General features: G+C 35.7%; 1 protein-coding gene across 1 annotated transcript in view; it reads left to right on the top strand.

Moving 5' to 3' along the window:
* Nucleotides 1-14,029: 14,029 nt before the first annotated feature.
* LOC145291478 (small ribosomal subunit protein uS9m-like) overlaps nt 14,030-23,868 on the top strand; it is a 67,433-nt gene continuing 57,594 nt past the window's right edge. Inside the window, exon 1 of the mRNA XM_080137360.1 lies at nt 14,030-14,185. Within this exon, the coding sequence (XP_079993486.1) occupies nt 14,093-14,185 (93 nt within the window). The 5' untranslated portion in view covers nt 14,030-14,092. The remainder of the gene's footprint in view (nt 14,186-23,868) is intronic.

Raw genomic sequence — 23,868 nt, 5'->3', positions numbered from 1 at the left:
CATCTCTCAGGATTATTCTCTGCATGGAGAAATAAATATGAATGTTTATTACTGCTACATCCATCTAAAAAAAAATGAAGAAAAAATCATCAATCATTTTCGTGTATTAACGGAAAATTTCAATTGCTTAGAGACTCTAGACTGCTAAATACTAGTTGACTATCTGTGGGGAAAATAGAGAAGGCTTATCACAAAAACGCAAACATCATCATGCGACTCAAACTTTACTGATTTTGTTACGTTAGGGACCTGCAGCTGGTAACGCAGTTGCAACCATCCCTGGACGACACAAGCTAACCAGTGTCGGAGATCAGTGAGGTATTGCTCTGGTTCACACCAGCTTTATCCGAAAGTGACTCAGACATCAGTAGCCTCCCAGCGGACGCAGTTTTTTTTTTTCGGCCCACAGACTACAGACAAGAGCACAAGTGAAGATGAGGCATGTGTCGTCCCCCCACTTCGAAGCAGCACCCAGCGGAGGCTACTACCACCTCCGTGCCATTGCTGTGATCATGAGATCAGGGGGAAGTGTGGGGAAAATAGAGAAGGCTTACCGCAAAAACGTGCTCATGTCTGCCTGTTGTGCTGGTGTAGAAGGAAAAATGAAAAGATCTAAGATGGCGACCGTGGTCTTTTAATGTCCACGGTCTCAAACAGTTCTTGAAAAATCGTGTCTCACACATGATTTTGAGGTGTGCTCGGGCACCATAAAAGCAGGTTACTGGGGGGAGTGAGCAGAAGCATTCAGACCTGTGTAGAATAAACATTGTCAGACTTTTCCGAACTTGTTTACATTGAACTTGAAGGCAACGATAGTGTAGTCGGTCAAGAAGCAAGCCAGCAGAACAGTGTTCCATAGGCAGGCAGCTCTAAGAAAGAAGCGTTCAGACCTGTGTAGAGCGAACATTGTTGTGCGGCTCAGACTTTTCCGATTCACTATCTGTTCTTGACAATAAATCTGACAGGAACTAATCCATTTCAGTGGTCTTTTACTTGTCAGGCTAAGGTATTGGAAATGGGTAGTCCTAGGAGGTTCAAATTCTCAGGCCTTGTCATCCCTCTTTGAGGAGGAGTAAGTTTAATGTTTAGTGCCTAAGGCCCTTTGACTGGCGAATACTAACAGGGCTGCCAAAGGAAGTTTTAATATTCTTCTTTCTTAGGAGCGCTGGTTTGATTCTGCCCATCTTCTGACGATGTATCACATCTTCCTGCGGTGGGTAGGAAGTAAATAATATCAGTTAAATGAAAGCAACAAAACTATTTTTGAAATAACAAAACAAACAGTTTTAGTAATTTATAAATATGCAGGTTGACAGAAAATTAAATTTTAAACTTTCCTTCCTTTTTAATTTATTTATTTATTGTTGTTAACTATGCTACACTTGTGCCCGTTAATAATCTTTCATTCTTTTTAGCCTCTTACAAAAAAATGGTGTCATGCCTTGTTTGGAGCAACTTCTATAAAGAACAAAACAAAAACAACAAAAGAGCACTCCGCTTTGTCCATTCTAATAATAATTATTAAAATGGATGACTCGTACATATCTTCAAATTATTAAATTATTTGAAGACATGTAGGAGTCATAAATAAAAACTTATTTTCTCTCGCGGAGGAATGTCCCTGTTAGGTGATTTGGTTACACACTGGTCCTCTGTAGAACTACTTTAGCGTTTTGGGGAAATGGGAATCACAAGGCAGCGAGAAAAGATGTCACGCTCACTCTTTTCTATCCACGCCCACAACTATCTTCGCCTGAAGAGAACTGCTGACAAACTTTCAACATTCCAAAGAACTTTTTATTTCTTTCTTCACTTGAACACTGTCCAACTTTTTTCCACCTATGCCAAATGGTAACTGAATAAATCCTTTTGTTGTTCTTGTTTTTCTTTTCGTACGGCGGTTTTCATTGCATGCTAATAAAATATAGGACTTAATCTTAACGCCTTGCAGAAAAAAAAAAAAATGAAAAATGAAAAGCCTGAATTCTAAAAGCAAAAAAAAAAAAAAAAATGTATTTTTAAAATGACGTGAAAATTTTTTACCTTGTATTTTTTTAAAATAAAATTTTTACCTTGTATTTTTTTAAAATAAAATATTGTATTTTATGTACTGTACTAGCAGTTCAGCCGGCTTTGCTCGGGCCCTATGTACTGTTCATAACTTTATGTGCATATATATATATATATATATATATATATATATATATATATATATATATATATATATATATTAAAAGTTTGACTAATGTCCAGGTAACCTACATCTAAAATTTCAAGTGTTTAGACACAAAATTGGAGGAGGATTTTAGTAGAGTCTGCAAAGGACAACTCTTTCAACTTTGACCTCTTGGCAGCCAAAATTTCGCCCAAAAACTGATTAAAAAGCCTATTGCATGTCTGAATATCCTTTATGTAAAATTTCAAATGTTTAGACCCAAAAATGGATGAATAGTTTACTGAAGACCGCAAAAGTCAAATCTTTTGAACTTTGACTTCTTGGCAGCCAAAATTTCGGCCAAAAACCGATTAAAAAGCTTGTTCTATGTCTGAATACACTTTATGTAAAATTTCAAATGTTTAGACAAAAAACTGGCTGAGTAATTTAGTATAGACCGCAGAGGTCAAATTTTTTAAAACTTTGACCCGAATTTTGACCCCTTAACATTTATTGTTTTGGGCCCAAATCAAATTAAAAAGTTTGATCCATGTCCAAGTAACCTATATCAAAAATGCCAAGTGTTTAGACTTAAAATTGGCGGAGGAGTTTGGTAGAGTTTTCAAAGGTCAAATCATTGAACTTTGACCCCTTGAAAACCAATTTTTTGGCCGAAATCCGATTAAAAAGATTTTCCCAAATCTCAATAGTTCTTATGTGGGTAATCGTGAAGAAAGAGAAAGCCTGTTTCCTCCGTTTGACTATAGGTGACATTACTGTCTGTCCACCCAGTTACAGAAGCACAAAATGTATATAATGGCACCCTTGAAATAAAAATAAATGTTTTTGCTATATTTTAATTTTAAACATGTTTTTTTTTGTTTTTTTTTGCAAACATATTTAAGTTTTTTTTTTCAAATATATTTACGTTTTTTTTTGTTTTTGCAAACATATTTAAATTTTATTTTTCCAAACATTTATGTTTTTTTTTGTTTTTACGTTGTTTTTTGTTTTTTTGCAAGCATAAACTAAATGTTTTTGCTATATTTTTCTTTTAAACATATTTATGGGTACAACCGTTTTTACGCGAGTATTTAAAAAAAAAAATTAACGTTTTTTCTTTTATCTTTTTTTATGCCCCCCCCCCTTTTTTCTTAATTTTTCTGCACTTTTCCGCGTGTATTTATGTATATATTTGAAAAAGGATATAGTAAAACCTGAATCTTACTTGAAACTACTATTAAAAAAAGTAGCGCGGTACAATAACTGCATAAGCAAACTTTTCAAAAAGAAAAATATAGCAAAAACATTTAGTTTATGCTTGCAAAAAAAAAAACAAAAAAAAAAACGTAAAAACAAAAAACAAACAAACGTATAAACAAAAAAAAACGTAAACAAAAAACAAAAAAAACGTAAATGTTTGAAAATAAACAAGCAACAAAATGTAAATGTTTTTTTTTTTTTTTTTTTTTTACAAGGGTGTCACCACTTATCAAGGCCCAGAGGCCACTCGAGGATAAGGGTTAATAGGTATACATTAGTCATTGTGATTTTAGCATAGTAAACAGTGGGAATTTTGTAATTTGGATTACTTAGGGGGACGATTCAATTAGAACTTGTTCACATTGGACTTTTTCTTTTTTTTTTTTTTTCATAGGTATCAACTCATTATTAAGGCCAAGAGGCCACTCAAGGATAAGGGTTAAAGAGTGTACAGTAGAAATTGGACAATATAATAATCATTAGTAATGAAAATTTGGTAAATTTTATAACTTATATGGAACGACTCATCAAGAACTTATTTACGTTAGACTTGAACACAACCATATTGTAGTCAGCCGGAAAGCAGGAAAACGGAAGACAATTCCACAAGCGTGCAGTTCTAATAAAAAAGCTTTGTTCATGGAATCTACGTTTAGGTTTAGGCACAGATAAAGAGTGGGGGGAATTATTGATAGTGTTTACAGCTAGACGAGTGTTTTTTGTGAAAGTTTTGCGAGGGGGGACCATAGATTGAAGCTCAGTCGAACACTTTCCATGAAAATAACGATACATCAGAGACAAACTCGCAACATCTCTTCTGTGAGATACAGGTTGCAAGGAAGAGAAAAGGACATCTCCTACGAGGCTACGAAGTCTATTTTGAACTCTATCAAGGCAGGACAAGTCCTTTCTAGCAGCTCCTGCCCAGATGTGGCAACAGTATTCCATCCTTGGACGTACCTGGCTCTTATATAGATAGAGAATTGCATCAGCAGTGAGATATCTACTGGATCGATAGAAAGATCCCACCATTTTTCCAGCGGCCTTGGCAACAGATTTGATGTACGTGTTCCATTTAAGATTAGGAGTAATGGTCAAGCCCAGAAGCTTGTCAAAACTTGAGGCCTCCTGAAGACGAGAGCCATTCATTTCAATTGATGCCAGATGTGGATCAGAATGTTGATGATGTAAAGAGAGAAGCTTGGTTTTAGATGCATTAAAAGTAACCAGCCACTCCTTTCCCCATTGTACTACATGCTCAAGATCAGAGGAGAGAGAATTGGAGAGAACTTGGTCGTTTACTGTCTTAGATGTGCTACCATAAATGGTAGTGTCGTCAGCATAAATGTCTACAAATGATGTAAGGATGTGATTTGGAAGATCATTAATGTAGATCAGGAAAAGAGTTGGGCCCAGGATGGACCCCTGAGGGACACCAGCATTAATACTGTGGGCTTCTGATTTTTGCCCCTCAACTACTACTCTTATGAACCTATCAGAAAGAAATGATTTAATAATTGAGAAGACATTTCCAGCTATACCATAGCTAGAGATCTTATGAAGTAAACCTTTATGCCATACCCTATCAAAGGCCTTAGATATGTCAAGAGCAATTGCCCTAGAAAGGTTGCCTCCGTCGAGAGATTTGCTAATCCTATGAGATATAACTGTAAGCACATCTGCCGTAGATCTAGCAGAACGGAAACCATATTGAGTGTCACTAAGAAGGTTATTTTTGTTGAGATGGTTGATTACTTCTGTATTTAACACAGATTCCAGCAACTTACTCATGACGCACAGGAGACTTATTGGCCTGTACTGAGAGGGGGATGAGCGATCACCTGAATTCTTAAATACAGGGCATACAGATGAAATTTTCCAGGGAGATGGGAAACTATTCTCCTTAAGACAACGTTTAAATAGTTTTGTAAGTATGGGCGCTAGTTCAGGTTGAAGTTTTTTGAGTACTATAATTGGAATACCGTCCGGGCCAGTTGCTTTACTGGAATCAAGGTTTTTGATTAGCTTGGCAACATCACATACAGATATACGTATATCACATAGTGTGTTTTCTGATACAGGAGGAAATATTGGGGGTTGGCGGCCTTGATCGCAAAAGGTAGAATTAGCTGCAAAGTTCTTGACAAAGAGTTTGACTTTGTCTGATGCTGACGAGATTACCTCAGGTCCATTGATGATAGTTGGAATGGAGCGCACACTTCTGTTCAGAATTCTGTTTGCTATTTGCCAAAACTGGTGGGAACCAAGCCGCTGCTCAGCTACTTTGGACTTAACAGATTGAGCATACAACCATCTTGCGCTCTTTATTACTTTCTTACAATGGTTGCTGGCAGTCCTGAAAGTGGTTTTAGTTTTCATACATCTATTACGTTGGAAACAGTTGAAAAAGTGATTTCTGTGCGCAATGGCAGCAGCACATTCTGGAGAGAACCATGGCTGGCTGTTAGGTTTTTGCTGAAACTTTTTTGAGGGTATGAAATGATCAATACCTACAATTAACCATTCCGTCAGGTCTAATACTATAGAGGACACATCCTTTTTAAATATGGAATGCAGAGGTAGATCAGTTATAAATGTACGGAAGCCATCCCAGTCAGCCTTAGTGTATCGATATACTGTACGATGGAGAGGTACGTCTGGGGACTTATTACATTTCATTTTTATCTTAATTGATACAACAGAGTGGTCGGAAGATCCAAGAGGCGACAGAACAGAAACTGAACATAGTTCAGGGCAAGTTGTGAGAAAAAGGTCTTGTAGGCTCGCATACTGGCCGTCATTGTCGGGCACACGGGTGGGTTCCTGAACAATCTGAGTGAGGTCATAGGCAATGGAGAAATCATGACAGAACCTCCCCTCATCATCGGTCTTGTTTGAGTGGGTCAACCATTCGACGTTGTGAACATTGAAGTCTCCACATACGTGAATGTTAGCTGAAGGATAAGCAGATAGGACTTGGTCAATTTTCTCAGATATGCTTTTAAATATAGTAACTCCGCTGTTGTGGGGGCGATAGAGAGTAAATAAAAAGCTAAAGCAACCCGGAAGCACATATAGGGTAAGTTAGGATCTTCCCTGGAGATGTCCCTACCACATGGAAAGCTATCTTTAATATAGGCACAAATTCCATGCCCATGGCGATCTTGGGGGTCAGATTTAGAGGTTAAGTTAGAGTATCCTTTAATTGCGAACTCTTCTAGGGAAATAGCCTGTCCAATGCCAGTTTCACTTAAAAATAAAAGGTCTGGTTTAGTCTCCTGTAATTGGGTTAGAACGTAGACCCCTGATGTTGGAGAAGGAGACATGGTAGTAGGGGTCTACGTTGGAAATTGGAGAACCGGGTTTAATCGTGTATTTTTTCTTGAAACTTGTCATGATGAAATTTTGAAATTTGTGGACTAGGTCGTCAGATTTACTTAGAGCAGGACAGAGAGGGGAAATTAAGAGAGAAAAAGAAACGAAGAATTTTTTTTATTTTTATTTGTAGCTAATGATAAGGTAAAGCCGTAACAATTACCCACTAGTATGGCATCGAGAGGCCCCACCAGAAGCTACTGCATGGTCCAGAATCCATTCACCAAATGGCAATACAGCAGCCCCAGTACTTTGCACCTGCTGATAGGACAGCCTCCTTAGTGGTTAATCCCTGACTATCAGGCGGATAACGTCAGCCCAGACAAAACGTTTACCTCCAGCACCCTTACTAGTGACATGGCTACAATGATAGACATAGAAACAGAAAATTTCCGCCATCTCAGCCAACTGTTCGCACAAAATACTGCCAACCTAGAAAACAGCTTTTTCTTCTCCCTTTGTCAGAAAAATCACTCATTAAAAAATGAGGACTGAGGGACAAATTAGAAGAAGCGAGAGTAACAGGAGCTGCCGATAATGTTTGGAAAAATAAAACTTAACTTTGTTTGCAAAAACAAACAAGAAAAAACATAAATATGTTTGAAAAAAAAAAACATGTTTAAAATTAAAATATAACAAAAACATTCATTTTTATTTCAAGGGTGCCATTATATACATTTTGTGCTTCCGTAACTGGGTGGACAGACAGTAAGGAACGCCACCTATAGTCAGCCGGAGGAAACAGGCTCTCTCTTTCTTCACGATTACCCTTATGTCAAATCTTGAGTCTGTAGACTAAAAATTGACAGAGTAGTTTGGTAAGGAAATGCACACACACGCACGCACGCACGCACGCACACACACACACGCACGCACGCACGCACGCACGCACGCACGCACACACACACACACATACTATTATAGATATATAGATAGATTATGTTCGTCATTATTATCGTGCTTCTGTAATTTCGTGTCTTGCTCATAATCAGTTTTAAATATAAGGGAGGTAATTTTCCAAAGTTGCGCCCCTTCGATTTAATATTAGATTTATTTCTGTAGTACTTTTGTGTGATGATCTATTATTGTAAATAGTTTTGATCTTAACTAGAAATCCTAAACGTATTTATTTTATATTTTGTTAACAAGTGATAAGGGTTAAGTAACGTGGTATTTTGTCAAATTCGTACAGATATGTGATGACTGAATGTAACGCCAGCATTTGACACAAGTGATACTGATAAATCGGCACTGATTTACGGTAGTTTCCTGCGCAGAGGGAGACAACTCTCTTTTACTAAAAGATTCGTTCATTTTTTTTCATCTCATAATTTAGGACGCTAAATGCGACGATATACTTTTATTTAATCAAAACATTAAAAAAAAGAAAGCTGTGGCGACTTTTTTTTTTTTTTTTTTTTTACTGCAACTAAGCTTATAATATTAGGTACGGGCAAAATGAATGCCGATGCTCAAAATGTATAAACATTTTGACCCTTCCCTTTACTTAAAAAAATCACCAAAAATCAGGAAATTAACCAATTTTAATGAAATTTTCAGTATTTATCAAATAATCATTGTGGAATATAATGAACTAGTTATTCTTATTTAAATCTTAGTGAAAATGTATTATTTTGTTTAAACAAAAAATACCTTTACTAAAGTTATGGTTTTCAGTAGTAAATAAAAAGCGCAAGAATTTATTTTTGCTTTTTTTTAATGTAAATAAAACATCGTAATTTGTAACATAAAAATAAAATAATCTTTACAAGAACATTACGTAAAAAGCCCCTAAAGTTCGTTTAACGAAATGGATATAACTCGAAGAAAAATTAATTTCTCGAACTACCAATATTATCATTGAATTAAGCATTGTTTATTTAATATTTTCACACAAAAAATTATAATTGCAAAAATTATTTCTACTTTTTTTACACTTACATTTTTAACGTAATCTTTACATGTAAGATTCTAATATTTCCATTGCACGCATGAACGTATAATCATCAACGTAAATGAAATTTCAAAATAGGAACATAGAAAAATAATTAAATTAAAAAATGGTCAAAATTATACGAATGTTCATGTCGGTAAGTACGGATGCACAGACTTAAAAAGAAAACCAGTTTGTTTTTCCCACCCTCCTCCTCTCTTCAACTACCCGCCTGTTTGTTTTATCAACTTTAAACTTCACGTAAACATTCTGATAAAGTTTAACTTAAGTCTGTATTTTTTTAGTGTGTAATTTTTTCAATAATTATGAATTGTTTTCTTAACCAATTGTAATTATGTATTAATATTAATAAATAATGGTGCTAACTTTTTTTTTCAATGAATAAATTGTCAGTAGTATAATTAAGGAATTTAATTAACTTTTATGCATTTTTAAATGAAGGAAGGAGGGTCTGCGATTCAAAAAAAAAAAAAAAAGAAAAAAGAAAAGAAGTCGCTCGGTATGCCAGAATAATGTTAAATAAAGAAATAAATTATGTCTAATTTGTCCTTTCATACATATTTGAATTTTGCCACCAGATTTTTTTTATATGACAAATAAGTCTTGTTCCTACCAGTGTCACATTTTTGGATAATTATTACTTTTTTTTTTTAGCAAAAGTAAAGTACATTTATTGTATTAATTCATTATCTTAAGACTTTAACTTAATATTTAACTTGGAAATAATGCCAGAAAAATGTAAACGCGATTTTTGTCATAATGAATTTTTACATGAGATGTAAGGTTTTTCAGATTTGAGATAAAATTATTCCATGTATTTTTTATTTCACACACTTTTTTTCTAGGCGAAATTAACTTTAAACTATAATCTTTCAAATACAATAAAAAAGTAATCAAAAATTTTTTAAAATATTATGATTAACCGGCGTTAAAAATCATGCTCCCCTACCGAAGCAGCCATTAAATTGCCCATAGCTATATAATATTAATAACACCAACATCGAGTTTTTAAGATTACAAAAAATGAAAATGCAACGATAGTTGTAGAGGAATTGTAAACGCAGCTTTAAAAGTTTCGTCCTTGTTTTATTGAAGAGTTTCAGTCTTTGTATTTTTTAAGGTTAAAGACTAATTTTTAAAAAATCTCACCATAACATTTAGTTTTTAATTAAATAAAAATAAAAAAAAAAGTTGCCGCGCTTTCTTTTTTGTTGCTGAACTGTGAGGTGTGCGGGAGATTATGTTTGAGCAGAGCTGGGCTGATGAGCCACCAGACTACTCATCGGCGCAGTGGGCCACAAAGCAGTCTTGTGTTGCCAGAGCTAACCTGTGTCAACTGCGGGCGGACATACAAAACAGCAGGTGGTTTGAAGTGGGATTTGATTATACATAGAAGAGAACATCAAGAACGTGCTGCTAGTGGCACACATGTCTACACAATGTGTGCCAAGGAATGTCAGAGTTTGGCGGAGCTTAAAAGCCACCTTCGTGCAGCCCATCACTGAATGTTTTTGTGTTTCTGTATACCTTTTTTTTGTGCTATATCAAGTAATGGCAATGTTTGAAACGAATTTGCTGCCATCATGTATGTATGTATATATGTATGTATGTATGTATGTATGTCTGGTCATGTCATGTCATATGCTACTGGTACCATGTAACCCAGTACTACCTGCCTCATGGTCGGGTCACCGGCGACTAAACTGGTACCCCCACCAGACTTGTTTGGTGAGGAGGGTGGCTAGTCCCCCTGAAGGATTAAAAACAAGACCTTCCAAAGGGCGAATGAACCGTTTTTCAGGGTCAACGGCCAACTAGCACCGTGTGTGTATGTGTGTGTTGGGGTGGAGAGGACTCCTGTAAGCCATGGTGAAGGCAACCTTTCTAGGAGAAGCAAACCTCTGATTTAAAAAGCCATAAAGCGGGAGACCAGTACCCGCATTAAGCTGGTCTGCAATTTAACTTGTTGCTGGCTATCTTGCTCTTGCTTGTTTCTGGATCTCAACATTTTGAACCGAGAGAGAGACTTTGCTGTCGTACAAAGCTAAGACTCTGTAACATCATCTGTGTATAGATACTCCCTCGGGCATTTGTCTATAAAAGTGGTTCTGTGGCGATGGAAAAGTTGTGATGCATGGAGGCTTGAAATGCTGGAAGCATGTAATAATTGATCTTAATGACCATCTTCAGTATCATGCCTGCTTGAATACACCAGTAGGACTAAAAGAAAAAGTCATTTTTGGGCTCATTGATTTTAAGTGTCTGAGGGAGTGGCACTCGTCTGACAAGACGTTGCAATCATCATCATCATCATGTATGTCTGTATGTCTGTATGTATGTATGTATGTCTGCCTAAAACTTTCGACAGAGGCGACAGATTTTCACGAGATCAGTATTATTTTGAAGCCCGATGTGTCAGACGACAAATATCGAAAATTTGGCCAAAAAACATTAATTCCTTCACCCTCAACTGGGCAGTTTTCTACAAGGAGGGGTAAAATTTTTGTGAGCCATTTTTGCAAGTCATCGTATTGGTTAGATTTGTAGGAGTGAACCTAAGTGACCTCACCCCACACACCACTACCATGAAGAAAAGACATTGTTTCTTTAATCCTCTCTTTCTCTAAAAGAACTCAACTAACCAAGATACCCCAAAATCTATTCCCTTTTCTCTTCTGCTATTGCTGTTCCGTTCATGTTATTTAATAAGGGCATTAATTCGTCCGCTAATTGTTGCAGGTAAGGGCTGAAGAAATTTATGGAGTACAATTTCTTCGCCGACGCCTATCCTTTTTGCTATAGAGAGCATCTCCTGTAAATATGCTGATGGACGGCCTGTTATTGTGTTTGTAGACATTAACTTGTCTAGCAACTCAGGCTTCGTTCTTTCATTCGTTTCAATTAAGGAGCATTTCAGTTCCTCATAGTTCTTTTCGTTTAAAATATGAAGCGGTATTTTTGTTACCATCTCTGCAGGCAGAGCTGATATGACCGTATAAAATTTTGTTGTCGAATTTGTAATGTTCCGCAGATGGAATTGCGCTTCCAGAATGGAAAACCAGCCATTCACTGCTGTTTCCATGAATTCCGGCGGTTTTATTGTAATTTGTTGTAAGGAGGCTTCTTCCATTTAAAAATTTTTTTTTTGTGTATGTAAAAATATATTCTAGTATTTTTTCTTTTAACCGAAGAAAGGTGGAAAAAACATATAGTTTGTTTTACTTACGTCGAAGGTTCTCTTTGAAAACGTTTGTGACGTGAAATAACAGTTACTTGTAATTTTCCTGAAAACTCCAAAAAATGTTTCTTTCCTTTCAGTCCTGGGTAAAATTAGTTTGTTTCTTGAGGTTGTAATGTCCTTTTTGTTGGGTCACCATTGTAATATTTGTTTATTGGTTGTTATAACTGACAAAGTGGATACAAATATTAGCTTGAGAGGAATATTTTATTTTCTTAGTTTTTACATACTTTTAGAATTCTGTGTCTGCTCTTCGCAGGACACGTGTGACAACGTAGAAACGTAGAAGCCTGGAGACTGACTGTCCAATCCTTTTTAGGTCAATCATTGGTCAAAGAGAGAGAGAGAGAGAGAGAGAGAGAGAGAGAGAGAGAGAGAGAGAGAGAGAGAGTGTGAGTGTGTGTGTGGGTGAGCGAGCAGCAACAGCAGAAGAGAAAAGAGAATAGATTTTTGGGTATCTTGGTTAGCTGAGTTCTTTTAGAGAAAGAGAGGATTAAAGAAACAATGTCTTTTCTTCATGGTAGTAGTATGTGGCCTGAGGTCACTTAGGTTCACTCCTACAGATTGACTTTGCCTAATTTCAATGTTCCGAACTTCCAGTATTTTCGTCAGCCATAATGAAATTTTATGAAATAGATAATAGGGAGACAACTCGGTTCGTAGTGTTAAGGTCACAATTAGCCTTATGTTCGATACAGTTTAGTGGTAAAATCGCTAAAAATCGTAAATTTTTATTTTTTAGAAAAAAAAACAAACAAAGCTACTTGATGAATTTATGTAATTTTTGGAATATGACTCTTCATTCCATGACCAGTAGGTACATCATAAAGATTTTTCTGCATTTTTTTTTTTTAAATAAGTGTAATTCTGAATAAGCACCTAAAATTATCAGGTTGCCAGTTTTACTTTTTCATATTTTAATTTGGTGCTAGTGCAGTTATTGATTCGTGCTGAAATAATGTTATTATTTAGAAAGCCATTCTTAGCATGGGGAAGGGAGTATGCTTTGTACCTATTCTGGGCAGAGTTGTACAACCATCACCCCCATGCGTAATCTCTATCCTGATAGGCTTTTTGAATTTTTTTCACTGGATTATTATTGATTGGACACTAATTAACCAGATTATGAAAAAAAAAAATTTCGACATTTGAAAGGGTGCTCACTTTTTAGTTACAATGTTCTGGTAAATCAATCACACATTTTTTTTTTTTTTTTTTTTTAATACGGAAGTGTCTTCGGGAGATATGAAATGGTCCCATGTTGACGAAGCAATGTACCGAGAGGCGTACGATATGAAAATTGACAACGGGATGGGAAATTATGAAACATTTCTCCAGCATGTTAGTGAAATTTATAATACTTACAAAAATTAAAAAAAAAACATGCTACATTAAATAAAAACACTAAAAACATATCCAGTTAGGTTGAAAATTAACTTATCTTGCCTCTGATAACATTTATTTGTTATATATTTGTTTTTTGACAACTTTTTCGAATCTATATGTATAAACCCCAAAAACTAAATAAGTTAACCCCTCCCCCAAAACTCGAAACTTTATTTTCATAAAAAACAATAAAAAAAGTCATGTTCATTCTATCTGTTTTTTTTTTTTTGAGAAACAAAAATATTTCTGACTAACAAATGCGGTCGGTAGGCTCATGTCATTTTTACTTTCTATGGTTTTACCCGCGTTTTTATTGGTTACAAAATGGGTGACTGATTTACCAGAACGTTGTAACTAAAATGTGAGCACCCCTTTCAAATGTTGAAATAATGATTTTTTTCATATTTTTTTCAGAAAATCAATAATAATCTAGGGAAAAAATTCAAAAACCTATCAGTATACAAATTACGCTGGGAGTGATGGTTTATACAACTTCGCCCTAACCTTACAATTTAATAAATAACAGATATCATAAAACTTTAATTAAACTTAAAAATACTATTTAAAAAATTGCGGGCATCAATAAGTGCACTAGCACCTTTAATTTTTATGATGAAAATAAAAATAAAAATAGATGCAAATAATTTTATCTTTTAGAAAGTGGATTATTATTTTTTGGGGGACAATCAATTATTGACACCGGTTACTTAATACCGGTAACATGGCGTCGTCGACATTGACTTTCGTTAGGGGACGATGTTGCCGTTTACTCGTTTATTCTCAATCAAGAATTTCCATACTAAGTTGTCTAAAGGTAAGTAAATAATATTTATCAAGATAATGATATTATTCGTCTAAGTCGGAATCAATAATAAATCGAAGCCAATTATTGATTTCAAGGGCATCCGTTGGGTCATTTTCATTTTCTCCCGACTTTTGTTTAAATTCTTTTTTCAAAATGAAAAATATTCGTTTGTTTATTTTCATTTTATTATATTTTACTTTTGTTGTTAAACTGATGTCGGTGTTTGTGTAGTTTTCGTCAATTGAGAGACGTGTTAAGGAAATCATTTTTTTTTCTCTTAATTTCTTTTTACTGCTTCTTCACGATGGGAAAGTTAGGTCCTTATCCAGAATTTGGTAAATATCCAGATCCGCTACAACAGAACATCGACCACTCTAATTTTTTTTTTTTTTTTTTTTTTTTTTTTTTTTTAGATAGGTAATTGAGGTCGCTGACAACGAATCTGATAGTCAAACTTGGGGCAAATTTAACGTTTGCATTGTATTAACCCCTGAACAACTACTTTCCACCATTTTGCAGCTTCCGTTTACGCTACGCGCATGCGCGCTGTAGCATAAACGACAGCTTCACCCAGCAAACTACGTTATTTTATTTTATTTTTTTCAGAACATAGATTTTCTAATTTTCAAAAAGTAACGCACCAACATTTAACATTTTTCGAAGATTTTACTGTTTACATTGGCGGCGCGAGCAGGGGGTGGTGGTGTTGGGGCGCGCGCTCTTGTTAGAGTGGGTCAGCCATTCCACATTGTGGACATTGAAGTCACCACAAATGTAGATGTTAGCTGAAGGGTTTAGCAGACAGGATATGGTCAATTTTTTCAGATATGCTCTTAAAGATAGTAACTCTGCTGTTGTGGGGGGCGATAGAGAGCAAATATAAATGCAGTGGTGTAAGCAAGTGCAACCTGGAAGCACATATAAGGTAAATTATGGTCTTCTCTGGAGATATCCCTCCCACACGGAAAGCCATCTTTAATGTAGGCACATATTCCATTTCCATGACGATCTTGGGGGGTCAGATTTAGATGTTAAGTTAGAGTATCCTTTAATTATGAATACGTCAAGGGAAATGGTCTGGTCGGCCTTATGCCAGTTTCGCTTAGGAAGAATATGTCTGGGTTCATCTCCTATAATTGGGTTTCAACCTCTGGAAGGTTGGAACGTAGATCCCTGATGTTGGAGAAGGAGACATGGTAGTAGGAGTCTATGTTGGAGGATGGGGTTTTAGGTTTACACATGTTATTTTTCTGGAGATATTTCATGTTGAGGATTGGGATTTGTGGAACAGGTCGACAGACTTGGTTAGAGCAGGGCAGAGAGGGAAAGTAAGAGAGAAACAGGAAATTTTTTTTTTTTTTTTTGTAGCCATAAGGTAAAGCTGTAACAATTATCCACTAGTATGGCATCGAGAGGCCCCACTAGAAACTACTGTATGGTCCAGAGTCCATTCACCAGATGGCAATACAGCAGCCCCAATATTTTGCACCTGCTGATAGGACGGCCTCCTTAGTGGTTAATCCAAGGTTCAGGTCCCTGACTATCAGGCGGATAACGTAAGCCCAGATGACACGTTTACCTCCAGCATCCGTACTAGTGACATGGCCATAAGGATAGACATAGGAACAGAAAGTTTCCGACATCTCGGGCTACTGTTCACGAAGTACTGCCGTCCTGGAGAGCAGCTTTTTCTTCACCCTTTGTCAGAAACATCACTCATTGGAAATGAGGACTGGGTTTTTTGAGTCTATCCTGATGCCGAGTTCTGTGTAGACTGAAAGAGAAAGCATGATACAAAAGCGCGCCAAGTCAATCACCTGACACATTCAAATTTAAACCAATGACAGCTGACCACGATAACTGCGTGGGCAGTCAAACAAACAAGAAAACATGGCTGCCGTATATGGAATTTCTCACACACTGCCAAGGAGGAGAAGGAAAAGTAATGGATAATCATTACTTTTTCCCAATACAAGGTAATTAATAAAACGGTTGGATAAACGACAAATAGCAAGCTAATCCAATAAACATGTCAGTCAAATTTATAATTTTAATATATTTTAATTCAGTTAAATTTCTTAACTTTAATGTGTTTGTTTGTTGACAATTCAAATCGAGATTCAATAATCAAAACTTTAATTCAGTTAAACTTTCTTAATATTAATATATTTGTGCCAATGTCTGTTGTCAATTTTCAGTTTAAACTTCAAAATTCTCATGCATCCAGACATTAGCTAATTTCCACTGTATGGACTGACCTGAGGAGCTTCATCCTTACAATTAGAACAAAGCCACTCCCCTAAGGTATCTTGCTGATTAACTCCCACGCAGCTAAAATGGTACCAGCTGTTACAGGAATCGCAGCACACCATTAGTGATGTTCCATCATTAGGAACAGAACAGGTTGGACAGAAAAAGGGACATCCTTCTTCTATAAACTCAGTTGATGCAATATCATCATTGCCTTAATTTCCAAGAGCACAAGATTTTTTAAGGAATGGACCTGTTTGCACCCATCCTTAAGAACAACCGTGGAATGAATATTATTGTCGCTTCCAGTAATTAATTTAATTATTTTACCAAGATTCCAAAATTGTCTGGTTTTGTTGGGAGTCTTAATAAGTACTATCTCTCCAACAGATAACTTGGGAGCACAATTGCTCCCAATTTTGGCATCAACTTCTCTTAATGACAAGATGTAATCATTATGCCAGATACGATTGAATTTTTCAACAAATTTATTCCTTATTTTGAAGAAATGTAAAAAGGCAGTCTTATTTGAGGGGGCAGGACATAATTCAGAATCATAATTATTAATAAGCAAATGAGGTTGATAGCCTGTTTGAAGAAAATGATTTGGAGTTAAAATGCTAAAATCTCTGTCGGCAGAAGCAATATAAGTGAGGGGTCTGTTATGTATCGCCTTTTACACATCAGAAAGTGCAGTCAGAAATTCAAAACTTTCTTCTGCCCAACAGTTTCCTCAAACATAGCTGAACAGTTTTAATTAGTCTTTCCCAGGCTCCCCCTTGCCAGGCAGAGTAATGGGGAATTGTTCGATGGACGATGTGAATGGATTTAAATTGTTCCTTCAGCTTGTCCGATTCGAGCACGTTTGATAACAATATTCTGGACGCAACAAAAGATTTCGCGTTATCAGAATATACATGCATAGGGATACCAAATAAATTAATAAACTTAACGAAGGCCAGCATGAAAGAGCGGGTGCTCATGTCGGGCAATAATTCTAAGTGAATTGCACGCAAACTCATGCATGTAAAGAGTAATATGTACATTTTAACTTCTACCCCTCTAACCTTTATGGAAAATTGACTTGTGAAATCCACACCCACTTGTTTAAATGGGCGAACAAAGTTCACCCTATGAGCAGACAATATTGACCCTGCAGGTGCCTTACAAGGTAGAGTATTTATTTTTTTACATACAATGCAAGTATGCATGGAGGCTTTTACGGCTTGTCTCCCTTGACGGATCCAAACCCCAAACAGCCTTAACTTACTGAGGGTTGAATTAACCCCGATGTGGCAACAGTTAAGATAAGCTTCCTTAATTGCCAGTTTTGTTAAATAATGACTTTTTTTCCTAGCAAAAGGGGAAACTTGACCTCCAAGGTCAGAATATCATAATTCTGTATCCTACCTCTGGTTCTAATTAACCCATCTTTATCAAGGAATAACCCTAAGGCAGTTACCCTATGGGGAGGCACTTTACTGGAAGGTTGTTTCAAGTAACCTAGCTCATGAGGGAAAGCCTCCATTTGCATATTAGCAAATAATAATTTGGCCCTATTAAAATTGTCAGCACTATGCTGATGTAACAAATCATAAAATTTCAACACTTTTTCTAAGACGCTGATTGCCTTAAATAAGCTGGAATACCTTGTAATATCCAACAGGGAAGGTATTTTCAGAAGGACGTGTCTCCTGAGAGTACAAACATGATACAATTTTTATATTAGTTTCGTTTAAACAAGGTAAGGGTGAGATTGGCCAATCAATGCCATCTCTATTGAGCCATTCCGGGCCATACATCCAGAAATTGAATAACTGGGAAAATTTAGAAGTGTTGATACCTCTAGTTAGTAGATCTGATGGATTTTCCGACTGAGAAACATATTTTAATTTCGGTAGAACGCCAAATTTAATATTAATATTTTCTGAAAATTTTTTGATCTCTGTGATCCTGTTTTCAATAAATATATTTTTCTTGGATCCTTTACCGTTCAGGACCCATGAGAGGGCAACCTGGGAATGGGACATCAGGAAAAAAGTATCAATGTTAAGGGGCCACAGAGCACCCAAAACCTGAGGGGCTACCTTAAGGGCTAAAAACATAGCCAATAGTTCCAAAGTGGGAAGTGACTTCCCTTTAATTGGGGCCACTCTGGCCTTTGCGAACAACAGAGAACAATTCGTTCCCTGTTTCGCATACAGGGTGAATCCGTACGCGTTTTTCGATGTGTCACAGAAACAAATAAATTCGACAGACTGATTTTCTGACAATACACGCCTGGGAAATTCAAACTTCCCCAAGTTATTTAGATCCTTGGCATGGGTTTGCCACAGCTTATTGAGCTCTTCGGGTATCTGCTCATCCCACGACAATTTTCTTTTCCAGATCGAGCTGACAATGATCTTCCCCTGTATCGTGACGGGGATAAGCATAGATAAGGTGTCATATACTCCTGATATTTGTGAAAGAATCCCACATTTCGTATTGACTTCGGGTTCACTAAAGTGGGAGAAAGTTTGAACATGTCTCGAATAGGATCATATAGGTATCCCAATACCTTTTCAAAGGCTTGGAAGGGAGAAGAAATAGTTTCATCCTCCAACATTTTATCTTGTATTTTAGAACAGTTAGAATTGCAGGATCGTAAATCGAAGCCTGCCTCTAACAATCTGCTATGAACATTGTTATAAATAGCAAGTAGGGATTCTCCGTCACAACTGGTGATGACAATATTATCCACATAAAAATTGTTGGAAATAGCATGCGATGCTGCATCCTTTGCATATTTTTCCGCATGGAATTTCAAAATGAAGTTCAGAATGAAGGGGCTAGCATTGAACCTAAATATAATTGTTTTGTACCTGTATGTACATAATTTGTCACCCCTTTTAAGGAAAAAACAAAATCTGTTTTTATCCTCTTCCGATTTAAGGTGAATTTCCTTATGTAACCTAGGACGTATTTGTTTTTCCTGAATCCCAGCAATAAATCCAATAATTTAGCAGTTAAGTTCACGCCCATGTAGGCAGCGTCATTAATTGATGTCCCCTCTCGATGTTTCAGGGAGCAGTTAAATATGGGACAAATTTTTGTCGTCACTCCAGGACCCTCCTTAATAACGAGTCTATGTGGAACCCAAATATAATCTTCATACTTTCCAGGCGGGACAAAAAACTGCTCCATTATTCCACATTTCTCATAATCCTCAAACACTTGGAGGTACTCATTATACATCCCCTTCCTTTCTAAGAACTCTGCCACTCTATCCATTACCTTTAAGGAAGGCACAAATTACATTTTACCTGTGGGAGTTTATCATAATGCCACGGTAAATTTACATAATATTTTCCCCTCCTCCCATGCGATGGAGTCTTTAAATTCTTCTATCTTCTCCTTGTCCATGGCTGATAACTTAACCTCTTCATCAATTCCTAATGAGTCGAGAGTGAGCAACGTCTCTACCCCTCGTTCAACTGTGGATTCGGAGAAGAAAGGCTTCAATCCATCTTGATAAGAGAGTGTCAGATTTAGAACAGAATTGATTAAATAGCTATTGCATTGAGGAAGGGATTTCACAACGCTATTAAAGGGAGGTGACTCTACCTTATTCAAATCTTTATTCAAAACATGTTGGCTCTCACCAAACGGAATTATGTAATCCCCGTGTTGCCATTAAGACAATCAACTAATATAAGATTATTTTATTCAGAAGGTCCAAACCAATAATCCCTGTAATGGGAGTTCTGTTTAAATTCTTATTACCAGGACAGATACCGGAATCCGTCTTGAGATAAGTTATTGACAACTTAATCAAAATTATCAGCTTTGAATTTTAAATTTGAATCCCTGGAAAATAATGCCGCAAATTTAAAAGGATTTTATCACCTAATTTTATAGATATATTGTACTCCTGCAATCTCAAGGAGTCACTGCCAATCAATGTGTTCACAGTTATATCAACCTTCTTGTGGTTTATGGTTTTAGCAGAACACAATTTGAATAGGATTTCCTGAGCGAAAAACCATCGTTGACTTCCCATATCAATCAAACAGAAAAAATAGATTGGTCGTCCATGTGCTTTCATCGATATTCTAAGGACAGGAAAAATACTGTTGTTCAGAATATGTTGTTCGGCCCACAAAGGACTTATTTCCCTTAGGACACATAACACTAAAATGGCTTTTCAAACCACAGACTGCACAAGGGTAAGGAACTCCCTTACCTCTATGACAAACTGCATCTGAGTGTTCACCCAGACACCGACTACATAATTTTAACTGTTTAGCTCTTCGGCATTTCGCATCGAAGGAAGGAAATTTACTACAGTTCTTAATCAAATTATCTGTAGCTTCGCACAGCTTGCATAATAAAGTGGTCTTCGCCCCACATGGGGAAGAAGACGGCATATTGGATTTCATCTTAGGTGAAGAAGGTGCCAATTTTGGCCCACAAATTTCCCGCCGAATATTGAGCGGGGTGGCTAATAAATATTCCATAATTTCAAACACATGGGACATAATATTATTCAGAGAATCTTTCACGACTTCTACTCATCAATTCTCTCCTTATAACATTAGGACGTTTAGCAAATAATATGTGGGCTATCAATGTCCCTGAGGTTCCACCCTCAGCAAAAAAATCAGTCCCATAGGACTTATCAAGTTTGGTCAAATCTCTCTTAACTTTTTCGAGAAATGACTTCAAATTTTTTAAATCCATTATAAGAGATGGAGAAGGAATAATTTCCTCAAAAACTGATTTCTAATTAAATCAGAGTTTAAATATTTTCCCTTAACAATTTCAGGGCTCCATGATAATTATCTGATGTTACATCTAGACTGGAGATTATATCAAATGCATCCCCATCCAGTTTTGATTTAAGCACTAACAGTCTGTTAGCCTTATTTAAATTATCAGTGCAAAATTCGAATTTGTTCAGAAATGTTTTGAACAAAAACTTATCATCCATGGACGTTCTGGAAAACCTTGGACAGTCCAATTGCATTTTCACTGGCATAACCGTCGAAGGTTGAATAACTTGAGGTGCATCTAATTTTAATTTTAGCAAAAGCAATCTTTCTTCGATTTCCGAAGAAAACCCTTCCGAAACCTCGCAAAGCTGCAATTTCTCCTCTTCTGGAGTCTTGATTAGAATGAGGTCTAACAGATCATCCAAGTTCCTTAACCAAACTCTAATTACTGCTTTTCGGGACCTGAAAAAATCTGGCGAAGGGTCGTTAACTTCTAACCACTTCACAACACGATTTATGCGAACCCTTTTGGCTTCCCATTTAGACATTAATTCCTTTAGGGCCATATTTCGTCCTTCTGGAACAATTAATAAAATAACAGAGATATAATTATCTGCAAATATTAAGGTGGCGAAAACCGCCAATATTATATCAAAACGGAATTATAATCACAAATAACCCACGCTAACAAAGTGGCCGCCAGCGATTAATCTACCTCAAAATTAGGGCGAATGCTCTAAGGAATATGAACAAGTTACACCTTTATAACTGAATTCGAAATTCCCAAGCTACACCAAGGATGCCTGAAAAAATGGGGGGGGGGGAAGGGAGAATTAAACTCTTTCCTGCCCACTAATTTTTTTAATAAAATTTCAACTCGCATTATCATTTTGAAAACTGACAACAGAAGCAGAAAATATTCAATGTGTACATAAACATGGCATCACAATTACAAATCAAACATTAGTCATCTCAATTAAAATCTAATTAATATCCAATGCATGAAGATAAACATCTTCAAACAGTGACTTTCACATTTAAACATTTAAATTATGGAAAAAAATTATTAACGGTTTCTTTACTCGTGTTTTTTCTTTTTTTTATTTTCTTTTTTTTTTTTTTACATTTACAGAATTTGAACCGTAGTTTTTTTTTTTTTCCAATTTAGTCACATACAATGATCCACGTGGGATCTTAAATCGAAAAAAAAAATGCGTATATACGCTAGTAACTTATGACCTCAATTTCAAGGTCGAATTAAATTATTATCTAACGCAATTTCAAATGTAAGAAGAATTCCAATTTTTTTTTCTTACTTACTTTTTTAAGAGTGCAAACATAGCGTCAATCGGAACGTATCAATGTCTTATTAGTTTTTAGCGACAGAAGTTACATTAACAAAATAAATTACTTTTCTAATTTAACGAAACAGAAAAAAAAGTATTTTATCTTTTCCTTCTTTCTTTTAAGTTAACGAACTACGGTTTCTAAGAATTACGTTAAAACTTATCAACAATAATCTGCTCAAATTATAGAAAAAATCTGCTGAAGAATTTGCACAAATTATATAAAACTAATCATTTGCACAAATTATACAAAACTAATCATTTGCACAAATTATATAAAACTAATCATTTGCACAAATTATATAAAACTAATCATTTGCACAAATTATATAAAACTAATCATTTGCACAAATTATACAAAACTAATCATTTGCACAAATTATATAAAACTAATCATTTGCACAAATTATATAAAACTAATCATTTGCACAAATTATATAAAACTAATCATTTGCACAAATTATACAAAACTAATCATTTGCACAAATTATATAAAACTAATCATTTGCACAAATTATATAAAACTAATCATTTGCACAAATTATATAAAACTAATCATTTGCACAAATTATATAAAACTAATCATTTGCACAAATTATATAAAACTAATCATTTGCACAAATTATATAAAACTAATCATTTGCACAAATTATATAAAACTAATCATTTGCACAAATTATATAAAACTAATCATTTGCACAAATTATATAAAACTAATCATTTGCACAAATTATATAAAACTAATCATTTGCACAAATTATATAAAACTAATCCTTACGTTTTGCAAAAAAAAGAGAATGTAAAAAAATTTATTTCTCACATCTGAATTTCCTCCCTGCAGAGGCAAAAGAATCCACAAATACAAAAGTCATACCTTTCAAACTCCAAATTTATTCAAATGTAACAGCAATGAAAGTTTTTTGGTTCTGGTATAGTCCCTTTGCAAAACGGTAGCCTGATTTTTTTTCCCCATACGCATGGAGCCTTTAGTTTGAATTCCTATTGTCGGAATGTTAGTTCGTTGTTCCTCGAAAGGATCCATGAATTTCATGGTAAACTCAGTGGGATGATGGCGCCTATAATTAGGCATAATGTGAGCCCCTTGGGACTCAATATGAATTGAGATAAGATCCAATATTTGGAAAATAAACATGCAGAAAAGTTCTTGAATGTCATCCTTAATTTGGATAAATTCAGCAGCATAAGTTGTCTCTGCTTGTAGAGATGTGGTCCTTCATTCACCAATTGTTTGGTGTTCATTGAAGGATTGTCTTACCTCCCTCCAGTGGCAGCTGCTGGGTTTTTTGAGTCTATCCCGATGCCGAGTTCTGTGTAGACTGAA

Source organism: Euprymna scolopes, chromosome 12 (genome assembly GCF_053919585.1).
Source record: "Euprymna scolopes isolate OS-2025 chromosome 12, ASM5391958v1, whole genome shotgun sequence".
In the NCBI taxonomy this organism is placed as follows: domain Eukaryota; kingdom Metazoa; phylum Mollusca; class Cephalopoda; order Sepiida; family Sepiolidae; genus Euprymna; species Euprymna scolopes.
This window is presented reverse-complemented; position numbering and strand designations above follow the sequence as displayed.